At 36.3% G+C, this 22,918-nt stretch overlaps 2 protein-coding genes across 2 annotated transcripts; one reads left to right on the top strand and one right to left on the bottom strand.

Moving 5' to 3' along the window:
• Window positions 1–519: 519 nt before the first annotated feature.
• LOC121418362 (mucin-5AC-like) lies at window positions 520–10,295 on the bottom strand. Its single transcript, XM_041612184.1, has 7 exons — window positions 8,357–10,295; window positions 7,721–8,075; window positions 6,739–6,979; window positions 5,857–6,095; window positions 5,094–5,405; window positions 4,139–4,327; window positions 520–3,061 (listed from the first exon to the last, which is right to left on the bottom strand). Exons 1-7 carry the CDS (start codon window positions 10,252–10,254, stop codon window positions 2,684–2,686), a joined length of 3,612 nt encoding a protein of 1,203 aa, XP_041468118.1. The 5' UTR covers window positions 10,255–10,295; the 3' UTR covers window positions 520–2,683.
• Window positions 10,296–10,560: 265 nt separating this feature from the next.
• Window positions 10,561–21,879, top strand: LOC121418363 (vesicle transport through interaction with t-SNAREs homolog 1B-like). The gene is made up of 7 exons (XM_041612185.1): window positions 10,561–10,669; window positions 14,720–14,778; window positions 15,486–15,596; window positions 17,247–17,324; window positions 17,950–18,123; window positions 19,782–19,843; window positions 21,447–21,879. Exons 1-7 carry the CDS (start codon window positions 10,570–10,572, stop codon window positions 21,538–21,540), a joined length of 678 nt encoding a protein of 225 aa, XP_041468119.1. The 5' UTR covers window positions 10,561–10,569; the 3' UTR covers window positions 21,541–21,879.
• Window positions 21,880–22,918: the final 1,039 nt, after the last annotated feature.

The following is a 22,918-nucleotide window of genomic DNA, read 5'->3' as shown; positions in this document are numbered from 1 at the left end:
TATTATATGAAATATTTTCATTTTCTCGTCATTGTCACGTGGAATGAAGTTTCATTCCTCCCTGAACACATGGAATTCCATTATTTTAACATTTTGTGCTTCAGGCAAGGAGGTCCTCATCGTCAAATTCGTAAAAATTGAAATATTGTATAATTCAAACAATAAAAAACAAAAGAAATAGTGAGTGACATCATCGACTCTCTCATTTCGTTGCAACTGGCTCGTTTAAATAAAAATTTTGATGAAAATAAGCGAAAATAAGCGAAACTTTGAAATGTCATAACTTTGTTATTTTACATCCGATTTTGATGAAATTTTCAGCATTGTGCTTGTCTGATTTTTCTCTATTGATTTAAATCAACATTTTTCTGGGGTGGACTTGACCTTTAAGACTGGAGTTTAAATTAGACCCGAATTCAAACAGGCCTATGTTGAGTTCACAACTGTATCCAATCAAGTTTCAACAGTAGGAATTAATATCACAGAATGCAAACCAAAAGCCAAAAGAAACATAGGATCCACAGTCAACTATGATATTTATTCCCAACTACCTACTTGAAGCTTTGCTTTTTGCCTATCGTTCATTATTATCAAAGCAAACTATTATTGTATTCAATATATTTCATTCCTATTACAAGTAGAAAGTCCACTATTACTGTTTGCTACTGTTAAAAAAAATATTCTTTTCCTACTTCAAATTCAAAAGGCAAATTTACTATATTATCTCATTATCTAATATGATTACATGACTTGCTTTGAATTTCTAATAACACTGCAAAAAGCCAATATATTTTTATAATTCCAATTGATGTTATAAAAATTACTTTTTATGTTGGATCAAGGAATTGAATAACTAGTTCATTTAAACAGATATGTGTCTAGGTACATCTACATTTTTAACTTTGATAATTTAAAAAGACAAATTCATAAAAAATGAAACATTAAAAACCTGTTGGTCTAGATCTACACTTTGTTGTATAAAACCTGTGTATCCACTGATAAGAGCACAATACAAACTGTGTAGGATTTCAACAGTCAGTAAGTCATATTCTGAAATGTACAGGGGTAGACACTGGTGCCAATCTGTAACTGGTAAAAATTACTGCAGGTCAAGTAAATTTCAAGGACTGGTAAAACTCATTGGTCAGATATGTCCAGTAAAAAAAAAGAGAATAAGATTCAGATTAAGTCTGCTTTAAAGTTGTCACGAAAAACAATGTAGACAGATAATTTGAAAAACACCCATCTGATGAATAAACACAGTGGCCCGAATTCACAAAGGTGGTTTTTAAAACCATCGGGTAAACCCATGCTTTATGCAGATTTCCTGTATAAATTATGAGTATTTACCAGGTATATAAAAAAATTCCAATGCTGATGAGTGGTTTTGTCACGAGAGCGCCAAGTTGACGCCTGTTGCCGTGGTTACCCTCTCTATTTTATTCACGAGTCCACTGTTTACAATGAATGAGTCCACTCTTCAAACAGGCATCCGTTTGGCGCACTGTGACAAAAGCGCGCATGAGCACTGGAATTCTTTAATATGCGCGGTAAATAATCGTAATTTATACAGGAAATCTGCACAAACCATGGGTTCAACTGATAGTTCTAAACACCACCTTTGTGAATTCGGGCAAATAAATCTCTGGTTGCACCAGATTAAAATAAAGAAAATACATGTGTTCACAGACAACTACACCAAGCATTTGATGCCTACATTATTAGTGGTGACGGTGGTGGAGGACTCTAGGATAGCAATTATTGGCACCTCAAAAACGGGATAATTAGCTATATATATCAAACTACTAAACTATTTACATATGTGCATATATAGCAATCATCATCAGAAAAGACGTGTTGCAAGACATTTCAGACCAGACATGCAATGTACAGAGCACACTCCAATACGCGACCTAATTATAGTAGCTGAATACACATATCAAATTCATGCAAGTATAAAGTAGACCAAGCAATATCTAAAAAAAAAACATATGTTTTCGTTTTCAAAAATATACACAAACATATATTACATTATTTACAATGCATGATATATTTTGCAGTTCTAGGAGAAACTGACAAAATAAGCTGGCTGTCTACTTCATTGTTTTTAAGTCATACCTACATGTACATGCACAATCTATTTCATACTGATGTACACTATTGACGAATCCAACTTCAGAGTTTGGCAGCCAAAATAAAATCACTTTCTTCACTGGGTTATGAAAACCCATTTGGAATTCTAACTAAGTGCATGCATTATCTTTTGTTAGGAATAATACAAGCCCCCCCCTCCCCTCTCTGATAGATATTTTTCTAAAAATCAGCATCCAAACCAAATATGGAGACAAATCTATCAAAACATTGACACAAATTAATACTTTTGCTACTTGAACATATTACTGACCACGAATGAAGTGCATACATATTAAGCTGAAATAACTTGATGATATGTAATTTAAAAGAAAATGATATTTTGATTGCTGTATAGGGTATACACAATCTAAGACAAAGTAAAGGAGAGATAAAGAGTAGAAAATGAAATGAGACAAAGGCAAGTTATCCTGACACACTACAATGACTGTTGGTGAAGAACATGTGATGCATGATACTGGCAAGTTGGGCAAAGTGGCAGTTTGTATATACAGACAGCAGGCTCATCCACCTGACCATGGTTTTGGAGTTCTCAATCTGAAGACTGATTGATCAAACCCATCTCAACGGCCATATCCAGGGACATCCCCGCAGGTAGCTGGACGCAACTGCCGTCGTCCAGGATGTACTGCGGGCTGGGCTCCTCGACCGTCTCGATGGCACCACCCTCCATGGACAGTAGAGCTTGGACAGTCTCGATGGTCATGCCTTCGGGTGTCTGGATCTGCATGGCGGTGCCGTCGGGTTTCTGGAGGAGGAAGGTGCCGTCCTCCAGCTGCATGATGGTGGTGCCCTCGGGTAGGACGGTGGTCTGCTCCACCAGGTCTTCTGAGGGGGATTCTCCCGACTCCATGAGGGATGGACCGGACTCGTTGGCTGCCTCCGCCTCTTGGGCTTTGGCAGGGTTGTTCTGAAGAAGGAAAATCATGATAGAATTGGTCAAATCTACCTAGCACAGCAGAACATCAGAAGTTGAATCTTTGTCAAGCATGATAAAATTTGAAGACTGCTCTCCTTTGTTTTAAGGGCCCAAATCATATTGGATTTGTGTGTGTGTGTTATGATGCCATCTTATCAGTTTGATTGCAATAGATGTATGTCACTTACCTTCGTCAGGACACTGAAATGATGTTACTGGTACCTGATCACATTAGTCAAAGACATATAATCTGGTATGACAGAATCTGCCCTATTTCTTTTTTTTATAATGTCATTTTGGTATTAATAATCATGATGAATTATCAAACTTGCACTGCAATATAACTGGTATGCCACTTGAAAAGGTTAAAGGAGAATGAAACCTTTGGAAGAAGATATGTGAAAACAAAACAGAAAAATCAAAGAAACAGATCAACGAAAGTTAGAAAAAAACGGACAAATAATGAGAAAGTTATGAGCATTTGAATATTGCGATTACTAATGCTATGGAGATCCTCACATTGGCAATGCGACAAATAAATGTGATGTCACTTGTAAACAACATATGTACGTCCTCATTTAGTATATCTTTCACTTAAACTGCCTCTTTTATCACATCTATCGGTAGATCATGTGTTCTTTCTATAGGAGGGCATGTAATACAGATTTTCAAAGAATACATCATGGATAAAGAGTCTGTATCACCATAAGAAAGAAGCAAAAAAAGACATTTTTTGGTATTTTATAGTCCATCAAAGGAAAAGTTGTTCACATGTGACATCACACATCCTTGTCACATTGCCAATAGGAAGATCTCCACAGCATTAGTGATTGCAATATTCAAAGGCTCATAACTTTCTCATTATTTGTCCGATTTTTCTCAAACTTTCTTGATCTGTTTCTTTGATTTTTCTGTTTTCACATAAGCTATCTTCCAAAGGTTTCATTCTCCTTTAATTACATGTACATCATATCTAATCAAATCTACCATTTACTTCAAACATATACCTCAAGTCAGAATAATCAGTATGGCTAAAAATGAATGGCGGTCACTAATGGAAATTCTTACCACATCAGTGGAATCTTGGGTGGATGTGAGGAGCTGTGAGTCTGAGGATAAGCTAGAGCTTTCCTTGGCTGTATCATCCTCAATGGCAGTGATGCTTTGTTCTGATGATGGTGTAGTGGTAGTAGTAGTTGCAGAGCTGGTGGTGGTCTTGCTCTCTTGTGACGACGTTGACTGGGTATTGGTAGGTTTCTTTTTTTAATGAAATTAAATTAAGGGAAAAAAATTGGGAATAAGAATTATTTTTAGTATGTCCACTCCATTGTGAATAATGTTCGTCAAGTTTATAATAATTGTGATGTACATGGTAAGATTAATTACTTGATGTACAATCAATAGTTACATTTATTTTTTGGGGGGAAGAGGGGTAACAAAGAGAGAGAGGGGAATACACAGATCAAGACAGAGAAGAGACAAGAAAGAAAGACAGAGAAGAGACAAGAAAGAAAGAGAGAGAGAGAGGGAGCAGAGAATAGGGGGAGAGAGAGAGAATGGGTGATTTCAAGCATGGTGTTGAAATCTGGTGTTGGTGTTGTGACAACACCAGCCACAACACCGTACTTGAAATCAGGCTGGTGTTGGGATTGACCTCGGAAAATATGACGTATGCAGTTCGTGTCGAGAATTTCTTGCGTAAAGTTGAGATGATCAGCAGCGCAGAGGCGTGATGTCATAGGCTATCGATGATGCAATCGGTATCGCCCCTCTGAACTCAGCTCGATGTTGGAGCTCGGTTCAGTAGCCTTTTCACGCTCTTAACACCAAAGCAACACTGTACTTGAAATCACCCAATGAAACCTCAATGCATATGCAAGTATACCAGTAGTTGTCAACTTTAGGCACCAATGTAATTAGTTAATGACTACCTTAAGGTATCATGAATAAAGCTTAAGTTATCATTTCTGAATAAGAAAAAAAGACACATTCACACAACTGACTCAATGAAATAGGCACTCACTGTTCTGATAGGCTTGAGTGGTGGCAACGCCGTCGTCACACTGGTTGTCTTGGCCGTCGGGCTGGATTCAAAAGCTTTGGTATTCGACTCCAAGCCTTTGGAGGCCGATGATATCGGACCAAGAGGAGGAATGGGTCTCTTTTCAGCAGCAGGTTTGGCCGTGGTGTTGGCGTTGGGGACGTCGGCAATGGATGCTATGGTTCCAATGGTATGGACCCTCTTGGCAGGAAACGAGGAAGGGGTGGTGAGCCGGGAGTAGCTTGACCGAGGAGAAAGGATGCTGATTGTGCCGGGTGTTTTCTTGCTCGGGGGCTGGTAAAATGAATTTTGAAAATTGCCAAGAAACTTAAATTTAAACTTTAATTCATAAATTGACTAGCATATAACATTTTACCCAATGAAAATTGAACATAGCGATCCATGCATTTCAACCAAGTGGAAATTAGACCCCAGAATCGATAGTTAACATGTTCAGAATACTTGTAATGCTTTCATAACATATGAAATCATAGGTCTTTTGAATAAAGATTTAATCTCTATTTTAAAAAAAAAAATTCAGGGGGTGTAATTGTATTTATCAAATCATTCAATTATAATCATACAACAGATGCAAACAGGTCATTGAATAATTTAGCATAGATAAAATATTAAATGATTAAAGCTTTGGGTCACAATAGTATGACAGCTTTGTCCTTATCAAATGTTGAGAAATACAGAAGAAATAATAACTAGGACTGGGTAAAATGCGGTCCAAATAATTTACCTCACTCTTTGGTGAACTTGCCATTCTGCGCTTCCTCTGAAGTGCTTCACCTACACTCTTTGCAACCTTTGGTTGTTTTTGTTCTTTATCTTTGGATAGTGCTTCTTGCTTCTTCAGAAGTCTTACAGTCTTTGGCAGAGCATCGTCTGAAGGACCTTTGAAGCGGTATCGTCCAGTCTCCACACCAAGAACTTTCGCCATAGCATCATCCTCGATTAGAATCTCTTGTGATGCGTTTCCTGTGCAGAAAGGGAGGGGAAATAGAGAAGAAATAAAATTAGTAAAAGATGCAACTTACATGTATGCTTAAATTTTATTATATCTTCAACCCTTTAATTCCCAATATTTGGTATTGAGTGAAATGTAATCAACTTGATAATTGCTGAAACTGGATTGGCCCTAAATTAAATTCAAACGGACTAATTAAGTTACAGATAATCCCATGGACTCTATGAACCTACAAAGAGTTGATAAATGTATTTATTTTCATTCAGATATAATACAAATGGACTGAACTGATATCTACAGTGTATGTTTTCCAGTGACCTCACTAAATCTTTTACTCCAGTTTACAGATTTTTTATTGGTTCTTCTTTCGGATGAAAGATATTCACATACTAATTGGAAAATTCCAGGGCCTGAATGTGAGCCCAAAAAGTCCTCCATACAATCAACATACATGTACTATGTTCAGTTTTTATGATTATTTCACATACATTTGGCAAGAAATACTTTATATAATAAGGTACATTAACAGTAAATAATAAACTCTAACGTTCAGCTTGGCATACTCGTTTGACTTGTCATGGGCAACTAAACATCTTAATATAACGACCCAAGAATTTTTTTAAAAGGGAAAATGAAGAAAGAATGTGTATTGACCTTTGACAGAATGATCCTTGACAGGAAAAACTGGAACACGCTCCAGACACGACGCAGCCATCTTCCTGGCTTCAAGATGCATTTCTTTGAGTGATTTCAGGATGGTGGGGAAGATTGCATCTTTGGTGGTGGTCTGCTGGGCTCTGGCGACTATGTACTCCCAGGGAGTGATGACCTTGGACAGCATAGGTAGCGTGACCTTGATCAGATCATCGTCAAGAGGGGTCTTGGGGTCAAAGAACTGTAATATGAAGTAATCGTGAATATTCATAAAAAGAAGATTGATGCATGGTTCAGTGAATACCATATGAGATTTTGAGAAAAGAAGAAGTTCATTTCCTGATTCTGAGATAGAAGGTCAAATCTATCAATCAGTTCTTTTACAACAGAATAATCAAAGGAAAAAATGAGTAGAGTAAATGATGTTTACACCAGATCCGCAGACCATTTACTTCTGGGCCCATGTTTTTTAATGAAACTAATGTTTAGTAAATGATGCTATGATTCAATGAAAAAATTGATATCGACCAATAAATGGCACATTCAGTAACATTAAGCAGTGACTAACTTTATCATTCAAGCAGGATTCTCATTTCATCTTTAATGATGAAGGGGATAGTTTTGCAAAGTGCTAAACAGACATCTAGATGTATTATGATTTTGTTCCCATTGAACTTTTTTCTAACATTAAATATAAAGGGCATTTGAATATCATGCACACTTTCCTAATCAATTCTCATTGAAAACTTAAAAGACAAAGCAACAAATATTTAAAATCAATTTGCAACAAAAAGTAGAATAAAATTTCAAAACAGATTTAACAATCATATTTCCTGCATTTCACAAATTTTAAAAAAATACTTTGAGCCCTATTTGGATACCATCATCACGCCTTACGGAATCTAAAGTGACTTAGTTTAACATCCTGTATCAAAATGGTACCGTAATTAGAATAGAAACAGTCCCTATAATTTCTAGTCACCTTTGAAGTTGATGCTTCTGCCTTTGGAGGAACATCTTTGCTGTTTGAGGTTATCACTGGTGCATCGCCACTCGGATCAACGACTTTACGACCCGACCCTGGGGGTCTTCCCCTACCCCGCCCCCTTGGTTTATAAGGATAGTGGTAGGTAATTATAGCTGGTTTCGGCCGTTCTGGTTCTGCTTGTGTGTTTTCTTTGGATGTCTGTTCAGAAGAACTTGGCTCATCATCTTCGGCCTTAGGACTGGGAGATTGATTCCCATTAGATTTCTCGGCTGCCTCACTCGGGGTTTCAGCTGCCTCATTTGGTGTCTCCTCCTTTGGCATCTCCTCCTTTGGCGTCTCCTCCTTTGTTCTGCAAGAAAATATAAAACAAATTAAAAATATAGAGAAAAATGCAGCTTTGTTTTCATTATTTTTTATCAACTGAACTCTTGCTTTGAGAACTATAGAGGTAATATAGTAAAAGTTGAAAAATAGAGGCGTTTTTTAATACAAAATTGGAAAAGTGAAATCAAGATAAATTTCATTATTCATCCCCCCTCCCCCTCTCTCTCTTTCTCTTTTCCTAGAACTGATGATTTAAACTAAGATATGGTGTACAATGTACAGAGACAAATAAAAAAAAACTCCTACTCTTTGTCACTTTGTTTCTCATCAGTCTCCATCTCCATCTGTCGGTCTTCATCTTCTGTCTTTGCAAACACAGAATCAGGATCTCCATGTGTCCGGTTGTCTCTGTAGTGTCTGGCCAGGCCTCCTCTTCCAATGTACCGCTTCTCACAATTCTGGCATTTATACCTCCTCTTCTGATCATAGAAGCTAAGTGCCGAGGCAGCATTTTCACCATCATCATAATCGGAGTATTCTCCATCAGAGGAACCTGGCTGATCTCCCATCTCTTCATTGGACATGGTTTTGTACTCCTTGATTCTATACAGTGGAGGCCTGGACACTCGTCCAGATCGAGTCTTGCAGTTGGCGGGTCTCTTCTGTCTCATAAGATGCAAGTCCTGCGAGGACGGCACTGCTGGAGCCATTCCCTTGGCCGCTGCTTTTCCACCACCTCGACCCACTTTTTTCTTTACTCCTAAGACTATGGTTGGCTTAGGACTCGGAGAGGATTTGACCAATGTTGAAGTGGGTGAAACAGTCGTTTTTGTGCTTGTTGGAGTGCTATTACTGGGGAGCCTGTTGGACAGGATGGTACCGGGTGGGAAAGTTCTGACGGGTGTTTGCTGCTTGTTAGTTGCATTGGTTACAACTTTCATCATTGGAATAGTGCTTCCCTGTTTCGGACTTGGAGACAAGATGGGAGCAGAAACTGGAGCCGTGGTTGAAGCTGGAACTGTAATAAGAGATGGAGCCTTAGCTGGTGATGAAGATGAAGCAGGTGGAGGTGCTGGAGCTGGTTTTGATGACTGGGTGGTCACAGTGGCTGGAGCATCCGGAACACGAACAATAGTGATTGGTTGACCAGGATTCTTTGCCAAGAGGGCCTGCACTTCTGGGGTATTCACAATATTCGATATAAGCGTTTGGCTGAGAGCCCCTGTCCCTGGAGGGGTTCGGACAGTGATTGTTACTGGTGAAGGGGTTGAAGGTGCTACTCTCAGAGTTGGAACGCTTGTGATTGGAGCCGTCTGTTGCTGTGAGATGGCTTGAATCAGGCCTGGGGTATTCAGCAGAGATGTTCCAAGGCCAATATTACTAGTAGCAGAACCTGTCAATAAACTATTTCCATTTACAAGTAATGATGTATTTTGAGCTGATCTTGCCAAATTCAAAGATATTGGATTGGCCGCTGGTGCAGCTACTGCGGATGATGCTGTGGTAAGCGCAATTCCAGAAGTGGGAGTGGTTCCAACAGCTGATGCAGAAGCAGTTTCCAGGATGTTTAATGCATCTTTATTTTTTGAGTTTTCGGTGAGAGAGCAATCGCTGCCTGAATCAATCATGGTTGCAATGGACCCAAGTAAAGAACTTGCTGCAATATCTGATAAGACGTTATTCGATGATGAAGACATGGCTGAATCATGATCACCAGAAAGAGCAGAAGAGTCCGTGTCAATTTTGGAAGATTCAGAATCAATTTGGCCAGTTAAACAATCAGCTTGCGATTCAATTGATCCATCAATCAGCCCATTGTCATTGGATGACGTGCTGTCAGCAATCAACATTTGATTCTGATCTCCAACGACGGGGAATCCATCTCCTGGTTCGGCTTCAGGAATGGCAGTTTCAGAAACTTGTTTATCATCATGATCATCTTCTAACAAGCCGCTACCCGCGGCTCCATCGGTGTTTGCGTCTGTCTCTCCTGCCGCGGCAGAGAAATTTATTTCATCTTCCTGTCCAGGTTCATCCATCTTCGAGAGAGCCTCGGACAAAAGATCGGGTGCTTTTCCTTCCTTTGTTCCTGGAGTGCTTTTACCGATAAAGCCTTGCTGTTTTACATTATCCTGTGTGTCGGAATCGGGATCAGAATGGGCTATTTCTCCAATAATTGCATCCTCCGGCTCCGCGTCCGCCATGTCAAAGCTGCACTCAACAAAAGTAAACCCTGCGAAATATATAAAGGGGACCCTGCGCAGTCGTTCTCAGCTAATTAAGAAGTTGTTGTACAAAGAAGTAACGTAGCTTTTGAAATAGAATAGTATAAAACGACTGGTAATAGTCTAGGCCCTTGATTGAGGTCACCTGATTGTGAATTGTGTTGGTTGTGTTCATTAACGTTGTGAAAAGTTACGGATCGGGGCCGGAGTCGGAGAGTTACACTTGGACTGAGCAGAAACAAGAAAGGATCATACTCTTCTGAATCTGTGTTAACTTAAATTAAGACGTCCAAAATGTCATCGGAGCAATTTGAAAGGATTGAAGATGACTACAGAACTCTCTGCGACACAGTCAAGTACAAACTTGAAGCAAGAATTCCGAATTCATCTGGTGGTAAGTCACACACCCATTCATTTTGAATTTTGATTGACTGAAAATGTGAAATGAATGATTTTGAATGACTGACTTTTTTGTGAGTTAGAAGTTAGCACTGTTCGTAACAGACACTGCACTGGTGACTGAAGTCTATCTAAACGTTAGACTAATCTAGCGTTAAAGAATTATACTGATCGACGTCGACTTAAAGTTGAACTTGAAATTGAAATTTTATTTCATCTTTGCATGGTGTAGGCCTAGACCTTATGAATGGTGGGCCCCAACTTGTCTGCGCACCTAACAATTTGAGTTAAGATCTAACATGAATTTCTTATTTCACAAAATCTTTCAGTTGATAAGGTTCCTTACAAGTTACATAATAATGAGTTAGTGTGCCAAATATCTCATAAAAATTTGAAAGAAATATGATTTTCTTGGAAAAAACCTCGGGCTGTTATTTTTAGATTATTATTTTTCCACCATTTTGTGTCGGATTTTTTTATGAATACCTGTCTATGCATTTAATGTGCAAAGTTCGTGCTCGTTGCGTATATTCTTTTACTAGAATCGCGCAGATACGCGGGTGCGCAGACTTGGGAGACCGCGCAGACATGGGGGAACTGACCATACTAAAAATAAACCAATTCATTAAGGAGTTGGATTTCTAAAGTAATATTAATGTTTTCTCTTAAAGAACCTATAATGGGGTGAACATAATTTGCAGACTTTGCACACATTTCAGAAGTGATCATGAAGTTGATTTTCAATCAAAAATATCTCACAGTTCACCCAAAATTAATCAAAATACTAAGCAGAAGCCAATATCCCAAAATCAAATTCACTTTGGTCAAGGGTTTTGCTGGTAGATCTAAAAATTCCATGGCGATTGACTAGTGCTCTCGGCTGAAAAGTTTCATAAAAAAGTGTGACCTTAATTTTGCACAGGATCGTTTTGCAAAGCTTTAGAAAAGAAATCAAGCAGACATAGGTAAGATAATTGTATCAGATGGAGGATAAAATGCGATACATTAGGTTGGTATCACATTTTACTTCCATATCTGGAGACCTTGGCTTTGCTCACAAAGTGGCGATTTCTTGAAACTTGTCGAGAAGTTCAGATTTTCTTGGAGCGGACGCAAAAGGTAACAAAATATGACAATGTTTTGGCAATATTTTCACAAATTGAGAAGCTTACCTTCAAGAAAATTACAATAGGCCTACTATTAAGAAGACACTAATTTGGGTCGGTTTTTCTTTTGGTAATATCAGTTTTTCATGATATTAATTATATTTGAGATATTCGACGATGCGCAAAATTAGGTAACGTGCAAAAATAAGGTCACACCACCATACCTGTTCTATGTAACTAGAATGTTTCTCTGTAATACCTGTTAAGCAGAGGCAAAACATAGATGCCAAATTGAAGTAGGATGTTGTGTCATCAACAAACACTGACAGAGTTTCATTAATTGATAAAGATGGACATTAATCTAGACTCTAACGGAAGTAAAGGGCTGAGGGGAGATTTTTCTTTTCATTAAAATTTTAGAGGTACTAGAATAAGCCCCAGAAAAGTCCTTTTAACTTGATAGGAACGCTGAAAAAACAGAAAGAAAAGTATGAACGAGGTATTATACCCATGTTTTATTTACGACCGGCCCGATCCCAGACCTTTTTACCTTGGAAGTAGGCTTAATTTTATACACAACTTATTTGCCCCTCTGTATTCAAACGTTGGTACTGTACCTAAAACTTGTTTGACGTTGATCGGCATGGGTAGAGCATGAACATAGAAAATTTTCATCTGGATTGTACATGTTCAGGGACCTTTTCCATACCTTTTCCAAACGTGATTTGAACATGTTGACAGTTTGACTGTTCTCTGTAATACTTTTTAAGCAGAGGCAAAACATAGATGCCAAATTCGAAGGAGGAGGTTGTGTCATCAATAACATTGACAGAGTTTCATTAATTAATAAAGATGGACATTAGTCTAGACTCTAACGTATGTGAAGGGCCGGAGGGGAGATTTTTCTTTCTTTTTTATATTATTCATACTTTATGCTGTTTAGCTTGTTTCTACCTAAATTTTTGCTTTTCTCTCTTAGTCTTGTGTCACTATTTGAAAAACCAATGTATATGAGCATTTGGGGTAAATGAGCTTTAATCATTTTGCATGTTTTTATAAATATCAACATAAAAATTCAACCGTTTGTTCAGATTTTGAATTTTCAAGATGATTCTTAAAGTATAAGTGCCTCTTCCATGAAACTATTGGCAAATGGATAAATATGATTTCAGGTCACTTGGCAATATCATTTAGAGTAGTGCTATCAACTTTAAAAAATTAACAAAAAGGGTTTAAGTCTGTATGATATTGATAATTCTAAAATTTTGATATAGGGGAAGTTCACCCTGATGATAACTTAATTGAAGCAGACAAACTAGAGAAAATTGAAGGTTTAATGAAATTCTGCCCAAGAATAACAGAGAATTTTTTAATGAATTAGTAATTTTCCTTTTTGACACAGTAGTTCCTTTATAAAATGTCGTCTTTTGAATTTTTAAAAATATAATTATCTATTAAAAAGATGAAAGTGAGTGTATTTGTGGTGTGAGGCATCAGACTTATCATATCATACTCCTTTCAATGAAAATAATATGTTTCATTATATACATGTACAGTAGTTTATGGAATGTATATTACTATTTCTGATGTGTGCAATTGTATCTCAAAGGAAACAAAGTTTTATGATATAATGTTTGAATTGCCAATTAAGTATAGAACCTCCCCAGTTTTTAGTGCAATGCTAGACTAAATTCCCCGTAATGATAAGTTGGTTTTAATGAAATCAGGGGAAAAAGGGGAAAATAATTTAACAGTTTGGTAAAAATCCATCTATGAAAAACAGAGTGTTGTGTAACAGGTATGTATTGTAATAATACATTGTAAAGGTCAAGTCCACCCCAGAAAAATGTTGATTTGAATCAATAGAGAAAAATACAACAAATATAGTGCTATCACCAAAAATTCATCAAAATCGGATTTAAAATATTAAAGAAGGTTATGACATCTTAAAGTTTGGATTATTTTCCACAAAATAGTTATATGAAGAAGTCAGTGACATGCAAATTAGAGAGTCGATGATGTCCCTCACTCTTTCTTTTTGTTTTTTATTGTTTGAAATATACAAAATTTCAATTTTTACAAATTGGACAATCAGGACCAACTTGTCTGAAGTTCTGAACCATATAGTATTTAAACAATGCTAATTCCACATGTTCAGGGAGGAATTTATCGTTGTTTCACTTGACAGTGAGGAGAAATGTTAGAATATTTTATGTAATAAAATACAAAAGAAATAGTGAGTGGATGATGTCATCAGTCTCCTCATTTGCATACTGACCAGGATGTTTATCTCTTTTTTGGGGAAAAAATCCAAACTTTAAAATGTCATTAACTTTCTTACTTTACATCCGATTTTTTTTTAATGCAGGGGATAGATTATCATTCACATCATTTCATACCCCCTGCTTTTATAAAAATGGTTGATGTATTCATCATGTACCACTAAATAATTTTATTTATGGAATTTATATATTTTAGGGGGAGCTACTTGCATAATGACATCACAAATTAAACTATAGTAAAAATCATAATGCTCTTTTTCTTTGATGGATTTTCACCAATCCTTCACTGATATTTTGCAATATTTTTCTGCTTTTATTAGAACCAATTATGAAACTTTTCATTAGAGTGAACTTCTCCTTTAAGTGTGAGAGGGTCTCTATCTCTCTCTTACTGTTACTTCTTACATCTCTTGTCTTTTTTCTATCTCTTTCTCTCCCCTCCCCCTCTCTTGTTTTTCTCTCCCCCTCCCCCCCCTCTCTTTCTTTTTATCTGCATTTTTATTTTTGGACATAACTTCTTGTTTGTAAATCGTCATACAATCACACATTTTGGGGATTATTGTTGGTGCTACTTGTTTTTCAGGCAAAATGAATAATAAAATAAAATTTTCACCACATGTTTCTTACACTTTCTCTTCATTGTCTTTTTCATTGTAGAGGAAAGAAAAAAACTGGTACGTGAAGTTCTTCGAGAGACAGAGGATCTCCTTTTGATGGTAAGGAACTAAATATGGAATAATGCAAAGGGTATAAGTATAATATTGATTGATACCATATCATGAATTAAATACTTTTCTATGGTTCCAATTTAGAAAAAAAAAATGAAATGTCTGAAAGGTGTATGTTGCATTATGAGAATACTGCAAATCTTTCATTAGATTGGCATCGCCTTTGGTCAGCCTAAATTACCATCTTTTATTATTACATGTATAATGTATTATTTCTAAGATTTATTATTATTGCTATTGTTATCAACCTAAAAGTTCTCCAAGGGAGAATTTATATTGAGGAGAATCCTGGAAGAACAATAGGTTCTTGCTCTGACAACAAAATAACAGGTCACATTACAGGTAACTGAATTTATATTAGGGAGAACTTTGAAATAGGAGGGGACATACATTTCCCTCTAATGATCACTGAAAAAAAATTGTAAAGAAATTATTATTATTTTTGTTTATGTGTTTATTTTTGTAGTTATTTTTTATACCTTATTCATTCCTTTTTTTATTATTTATTTATATATTCTTATATTAGTTTATTTATTCATTTATTCATTTTTTTTTTTAATATTTTTTTAAAAGATTTTATTTAGTTATTTATTGTTTTTTTTGGGGGGGAGGGGGTCATTTGTCCCAAGAACTAAACTGTGGACTGTGTTATTATTTTATTCTTATTGTGTTTTTATTAACCCTTGCTATGACAGGTTACAGGACTTGAAAATGAAGCAAGGCCAGCACCAGGAAGCTTTAGAACTCAACTTATGGGCAAAGTGAGATCATATAGGAGAGAGGTGGAAAGGCTTCAGAGAGATGCAGTGAGTCTGAAAATAATCAATTTTACCCTATACTTATCGCATGAAGCATGCGATAAGTCTACATTGTTAAAGACTTTGATGTGACATTCTCAACATTTCATTAAAAAAATATATTTTCCTTATTCAGAGTTACCTTATTCTTTATATTCCTTTCTCATTATAATAGTTTCTTTCGAGTCACATTGCTTGTAGAGTTATCAAAGAAGCTACATATATATATACACAGGAATAATCACTGAATTTCTCAACGGTTTAAACTTTTATGATCTTTGAACATCTTGAACAAAATGAACAGTGGAGTTAAATCACCATTTTACATTAAAAAGTATTTGATTCTTGACCTTATGCCAAATTGAATTGATCAAAATTGCTTTTTAAATAATGTCATTTAATGTCCATCGCAAATACTGTTCGTTACATTATCATCTAAGATCTAGATCTAGTTCATTTGCATAAAACTGAATTGTGTGAAATTTTTGAAATCTATATCAGCTGAAATGAAATGATCACTTTGAAGAGAAGCACATGTTTTTTGTCCATATTTCAGCAATTAATTCTTGTATCAGAATTAACTTCGGTGGTCATTTTATTGGACTTTGTTCAAAGTAATTTTCAGATTTTCCAGCAACAAGTTTTTTGTTAGGGGAGGTTGTTGATTGAAGTCTGAATGGTTTTTAGAGATGCAATGCATGTATAGATTTATGGGAAGTAACTGGTGACATTTAAACGAATTGGAGATGAAATGGGTCTTGAAATAAACATAATGAATTCATTTGTAGAAATCTAGAGAAATCGTAAATATGAACTAATAAAAAAAATGAATTACATGAATTCATCTGGAGAAAGTAATACCCATCAAACTTCAGAAGAAAATCTGTAATTATGTAATGAAGTCAATACAGGATATTTTTCCTTACAGTAAAAGAATGTAAAATGTTTTACCCAAATCTGTACTCCATAGGGTTAGTGTTAGGGTTATGGCTTTACTTTTCAGTGCATTCAACTGAAGATGACAAGGAAATAATTGAAACATTCTTTTCAAGACCAAACACATGCTCACAAAAGAATACAAAGAATGCATGTACCGTGAAGCCTCTATACATATTCATTCTTTGCCAAGGAAATCTGCAAAAGTTAACAAAGTGAATTTGTACTTTTGTTTAAGTTCACCTGAACAATTTATTGAATAATGATTTTAGTTTTTGATGAATGGTCTAATGTTCATTTGCATTTCACTTTGTTGGTAGCACTTTGCTAAATTGTTCAGAGTCCATAAAAGTAAAGATTTGAATTTAAAAATTTGTGTGGAGCATTGTGGCTCAGTGAATAAGTTTTCTGGCTTTGAATCAGAGGGCTGTGGGTTCAAATCCTAGCCATGGTGTAATTTCCTTCAGCAAGAAATTCATCCACATTGTGCTGCACTCAACCCAGTTGCGGTGAATGGGTACCCAGCAGGATTAATTCCTTGAATGCTTGAGCGCTGAAAGGCAGCTCGAGCTAAAGCCGGGGTAATAATAATGATAATAACAACGCGCCACGGAATAGAATATTTCTAGATAGATGGCGCTATATAAATGCCTATTATTATTTTCATTCAGAGTGCATAATTGGTAATTTAATGATTGTACAATATATCTCATCTTCTTTCAGCAACGGTTTAGTGGACAAGCAAGCGGCAGAGATGAACTGTTATCAGGCGGGTTATATAGTGCCAAGTCAGATTTTGAGGTAAGTAAACCATTTATTGAGGACTTTTATGCAATAAATATGATAATATAACAAAAATGATAAAAGTAAATGAATTAATGAATGAAAGAATAGCATAAAAGTAAATATTTAAAATTCAGTTAATAAATGAAAAAAAAAAATACTTCCAGCTCTTGTAAATACGTCAATTCTACATTCTTAGAATTGACACACATACAATTTTAAAAGTGTAGAATCCAATAAATAAGCACTTCTTTTTTTAGGGCAATGAATAGGCACACAATTATATCCACAACTGTACATGAAATTTGTATGTAGTCCATGTTGTTTTTGTAATCCCTACTGGTCTAAACCTGTTTCATGACTTCATGCGATGGAGAGTTTTCAGCTTGACAAAGTGGTTTGTTGGCTCAGTTGGTAGAGCATCCGTCTCACTACCGGGAGTCTGGGAGTCCAAGCCCCGGCCGCATCAGACCAAAAGACGTTCAATGATGGGAGTCGTCTTGCTGCGTCCCTTGGTTGGCATTGAACAATTTAAAGGGATGGAGCAACATTGAATTGACTCTACGCAGTGTCAAAGTATTTCTACGTTGAAAAATAAAACTATGCATTTTCATTTTTCACATGTTCACTCTTCCTGCTGCAGGCCCACCAGGATACGCAGAAGAACCGTGTGATAGGGGGCATTGAGAGCCTGAACCGAGCCAGTCAGAGCCTTGATAGAACACAGAGGATAGCAGCGGAGACGGATGAGATAGGCGTGGGTATATTAGATGAACTCGACGGGCAGAAGGAACAACTCATCAGGACGAGAGAGCGGGTAAGGAAAATTTTTGGAATGAATAGTCAGTAATGTGATAGTTTTCATCAGTTTTTTAGTTGTATGTATGTACACTTCGTCGGCGTTCATCCGAACCGTCGATCAGTCAATATGGGTAAAAATTTGATTTTGAGATTTTGCAGAAAATTAAAGCACAAGTCCTATTCTATTTATAACTAAATTTCTATCAGCAATTTATTTTAGTTTTTGAGGTATGAGGGGATTTTCACGGCGATGCCATACAAATGTTTAATAAAATGCGCAAACCCCATTCGAAACTGTAACAGAACGATACAATTTTTTCCCAGTTCGCGCAGTCAGCCAAACCACCATCATATCGGCACTTTGCAATGCATTGATATGTATAGTTCTGGGCCGATATTCAATTGAAAGTATTGATTTTGTAATTATTTTCCTTGGCTAAGCAAAATGCTTAAGCGTATTCAAACCACATCTAGGTATTTTATTTTGTCATGCCAAATTTGAGCAAAATTTCTACTTATAACCATTATGATGTTATGGAGTTATTGAGCCAAATAAACGTGCAATATTTATATTCATCTGTGAGCAGAATGTTTGACTGCGGATATACATGCGTGTAAATTGCACTCAGCCAGACTTAACCCTAAAAGGACTGGGCTGTTTGAGATGTTTTTTTGGCCCCCACCCCTTCTGATCTCGGCTGCCGTTCGCGTGATCGCGCCGAAATTTGTCACGCACATTTTTTACCTCATAAAAAACAAGCCACTATAAAAAATTCTGAAAATAATTTTTAAAAAATTTACATTGAATAAAATATGCAAATTTATTCTTGAAGAACAATATTTGCATATTTAATACCCAATTTTACTTCATATTTTCTTTTTAGGGGGCCGATGTCATCTTTGTTCAGTAATCTAATTGTAAGGTTTTCACAAAGAAAAATTGCGAAAGCTAATTTTTTCCATATGCTTTTTTTGTTTTTAGAATTATTTATGTAATTCTATTTTTTTTTCATCTTTTGTTTTTCATTGTTTTTTTAATGGAAAATATTACAGACCATTCAATAACTAAAGTAACCTGTAAATTAATCAAGCAAACCAATTAGAATGAAAAATAATCACCCTTTTATGAATTTCATCTTCCACTGACTTTATACACAAAGTATAAAAATTACCGTACCCATTTTCGGCATGACATTGTCTCGTAAAAATCACATGACATTGTAATGCTATACCTGTATGTCCCAAATTTGGTCTCAAAAGCTGTGCGAGACTTCAAAGAAAAAAGTCTGCGTTTTGGAAACATCGTGCAAAGCATTGGCCCCCTCCCCCCAATCCTTTTAGGGTTAAGCCAGGTAGGCAGCTGACTTAGATCTAGGCAAAATACTTAGCCAAAAATGCGATATACTAAAGATGGATAAGTATTAACTTAGGCAAATTACCGAGTAAAATTCCGGGCAGGCTTAACTATCAAATTGAATATTGTTAATTGTTAAAATTAAAATTAAAATTGTTAATGTGAGATATTATCTGTTTGCATCTGCCTACAGTGGTTGCCTGAGAAATTGTGTTTTCAGGGGGGGGGGTCAAGTTTTCAGTCCGTCCCATTGTTGTTCTTAGATTATAATTTAACATTATTCAAACATATTCATTTTTGTTCCTTGTGTTTTACTGTAGGTGGAAGATATAGATGATGGTCTGAGCAAAAGTAGAAGAATACTCAACAGTATGGCAAGAAGGTAAGCATTGAATTAGTATTCATATTCTGAAAAATAGTGCTGGGTCATTGCTGTCTTTTTCTTTTTTTTTGCAAACCAGATGGGGTTTTGTCTTGCATTAATGGCATTTATACCATGGAGTTGATTTGAACTTATATATTTTAGGATTATGACGGGTCGTGTGGTCCAGTGGTTAGAGCATTGGACTCATAATCGCAAGGTTGTGAGTTCGAATCCCAACACTGCCATTGTCTCCACTTTGATAAAAAGGCCCGAGAGTGATATCTGTCGTCTATAACGTCAGCCACTATGACTGATTAACCTAGACGTAAAATGTTTCATAGGTAATTGGTTATATACCATCTTGGCGTCTACCAGCAAAATGCTGTCCTGCCGAGTTCCTATGGGAGTTACCACAAACAGAATCAGAATCAGAAAAAAATGACTTTTTAAGGATCTAACTACTATTATGACACAAATTAATGTTATCATTGTGTTGATAGGCTTTTACATGCTCAATATAGCTTTTAAGGTATAACTTTAAAAATAGGAAGATAACCTTCAAATCTGTTTGGAAATAACATGGTGCCATTGTCAATACATTGTTTGAAATTAATTTCTTTGATTGGCCGGAATGATTACTGATTAATATCATACTTGTGTAAAGGAAATTATATTATACCTTGAACTTTTTATAATATCTGGGGAGCATTTTTCTATGTTTATCCAACATTTACCGTAGTAACTGTCTGACACCTGAGCTTCATAGCCAATCAAATCCCAGGGAAGTTTTCATATCTGACAACTTGTCAGATGACAAATGTTCATAAAATTCTTTTAGGGACCCATCTTAAGGCCACCGTACACCTTACGACCCGACTGGTCTATGACTGGCTTGTGACTGATTAAGGGGAGATGAATCATAAGGTAGTCATAAGCCTTAAAACCGCACACCTTGCGATCCGACAACCATGCTGTCTGCGACTCACGCACGCTCATTGCCATAGCAACTGAGAAAGTGGCGCTTACTACTGCGTATGCGCATTGTATACCATATACGCTTCATGCAACTTGCTGTCTGATTAGCTGGGAGTTGGATTAAGCTTGCGATCCAGTCATAAGGATTTGATATGTCAAGTCCTTACGATTTTCTTTGCGACTTGTCTCTGACCGGTCTGCGACTCTCAAGCTGACAAGAGCTGTGACATCACATCTTCCCTCACTCAGTCGCAGGCCAGTCGTATACCAGTCGGGTCGTAAGGTGTGCGGTGGCCTTAACAAAGAGTTGTGTCTGATCCGACCAACTACAACTATGGAAAGTCAGCAATGTCAACAGCTAAACTGCACATTTGTTCAAAATATTTTCTAAAGATGATATACATTCACACATTAATTGTTTTCTTGAAAAGCCAGTATGCATCTCTTTCTTTACCAAGGACATTGTGCAAATTTCCTGTAAAAGAAATCATGACAATGATGGATTTCCATATATTTTAGATTGATTGGATCAATCATGGATCAATCACAACTCTTTGTAAGACTGGCCCCCAGTTGTCGACGCTGTGTACGTGTATATGTCTTCATGTTTACTAAATTCTTTTCCTTTCTTTGTTCCTTTGTGCAGAGTCATTACAAACAAACTCATTTTATCCGGTATCATCTTAGTGGAGCTTGCAATCCTTGGTGTCGTCATTTGGTGGAAATTCTTCTCAAAATAACCTTGTCCTAGACCAAAAAAAAACATTTTAGGAATGAAATAGATATTGATGATCATATATATATATATATATTGTTTACTGGAACCAGTGAAGCAGTTGGAAATGTGACAGAATACGAGAATGTGGAGGTAGAGGATTTCAAGATGCCATCATCATCATCTTTAAGCTCTAATACTTGGAGTTTCAAAGTTTTCCTCCAAGTAACCTAATCCAAGACAAAAAAGAACAGTTTAGAAATGAAACAGTTATTGATTACTTGAACTAGTGAAGCCATTGAAAATGTGATGGAATATGAGCATGTGGATGGAGACGATATTAAGATACCATCATCATCAGCTCTTGGCTTTGGAGTGTCAAAATTATTCTCAAAATAACCTCATCCTTGACCAAAAATGATTTAGGAATTAAATTTGCTGGGGCTAGAGGAGCCATTGGAAATAGGAAAAATCCGAGCATGAGGATTAAGACCAGATAAAGATGTCATTATCATCATCTCTTAGATTTTCTGGAGTGTGGATATTCCTCTCCTCATCCAATACCAAGTACATTTTAGGAATGGAATAGTTACCAATATATATGTTTGGACTTATGAAGGAATTTGATGTTAATGGATAAGATGACAGAATATGAGCATGTGGATGAAGACAATATAAGCCACCATCATCATCTCTTAGATTTGAAGTGAAGAAATTCTTCTCAAAATAGCCCTATCTATAAAAACAAAAGAATATGGAATAGGTATTGCATTCACTAGGACCAGTAAAGGTACTGCATGACAGAATAGTATAAGCATGTGGGCTACGACGGTGATGATATCAAGAATGCCATCATCTTCGTCAACAACTCATAGTTGTGAAGTGACATTCTTTTCAAGATAACCTTGTTCAAGACTGAAAATAATTTAGAAATGGAATAGATATCAGTATACTGTATGTTTACTTGGACTATTGAAAGAGTTGATGTTACTGGAATGATGACAGAATAATTATGAGAGTTTGGGGAAATATATAAAGATGTATCATTACCATCATCATCATCATTGTCATCACTATCATCACCATCATCACCATCATCATACTCAACATCATCATCTTCATCATCATCATCACCATCATCATCTTCATCACCATCATCATCATCAACATACTCAACATCATCATCTTAATCATCTTCATCAGTCATCACCATCATCTTCATCATCATCAACATACTCAGCATCATCATCAACATCCTCAACATCATCATCATCAACATCCTCAACATCATCATCAATCACTATCACCATTTCTGTTGTCGTCATTATCATCAGCTCTTGTATTCTCTGGAGTGGGGTATCCTGCCGACCCTGTCATCATTCCTCAAGTTCTTGGCCATGTTT

This window comes from Lytechinus variegatus, chromosome 7 (assembly GCF_018143015.1).
Source record: "Lytechinus variegatus isolate NC3 chromosome 7, Lvar_3.0, whole genome shotgun sequence".
NCBI classification, from domain to species: domain Eukaryota; kingdom Metazoa; phylum Echinodermata; class Echinoidea; order Temnopleuroida; family Toxopneustidae; genus Lytechinus; species Lytechinus variegatus.
This window is presented reverse-complemented; position numbering and strand designations above follow the sequence as displayed.

Bases quoted from the DNA above. Each gene is read 5' to 3' on its own strand.
- LOC121418362 (XM_041612184.1), bottom strand. From the start codon at position 10,254: ATGGCGGACGCGGAGCCGGAGGATGCAATTATTGGAGAAATAGCCCAT. The intron at 8,076-8,356 runs GTAGGAGTTTTT...ATTTTCTTGCAG, and splicing joins GAGAAACAAAGTGACAAAGA to AACAAAGGAGGAGACGCCAA. The intron at 6,980-7,720 runs GTGACTAGAAAT...TTCATATTACAG, and splicing joins CAGAAGCATCAACTTCAAAG to TTCTTTGACCCCAAGACCCC.
- LOC121418363 (XM_041612185.1), top strand. From the start codon at position 10,570: ATGTCATCGGAGCAATTTGAAAGGATTGAAGATGACTACAGAACTCTC. The intron at 10,670-14,719 runs GTAAGTCACACA...TTTTCATTGTAG, and splicing joins AATTCCGAATTCATCTGGTG to AGGAAAGAAAAAAACTGGTA. The intron at 19,844-21,446 runs GTAAGCATTGAA...TCCTTTGTGCAG, and splicing joins CTCAACAGTATGGCAAGAAG to AGTCATTACAAACAAACTCA.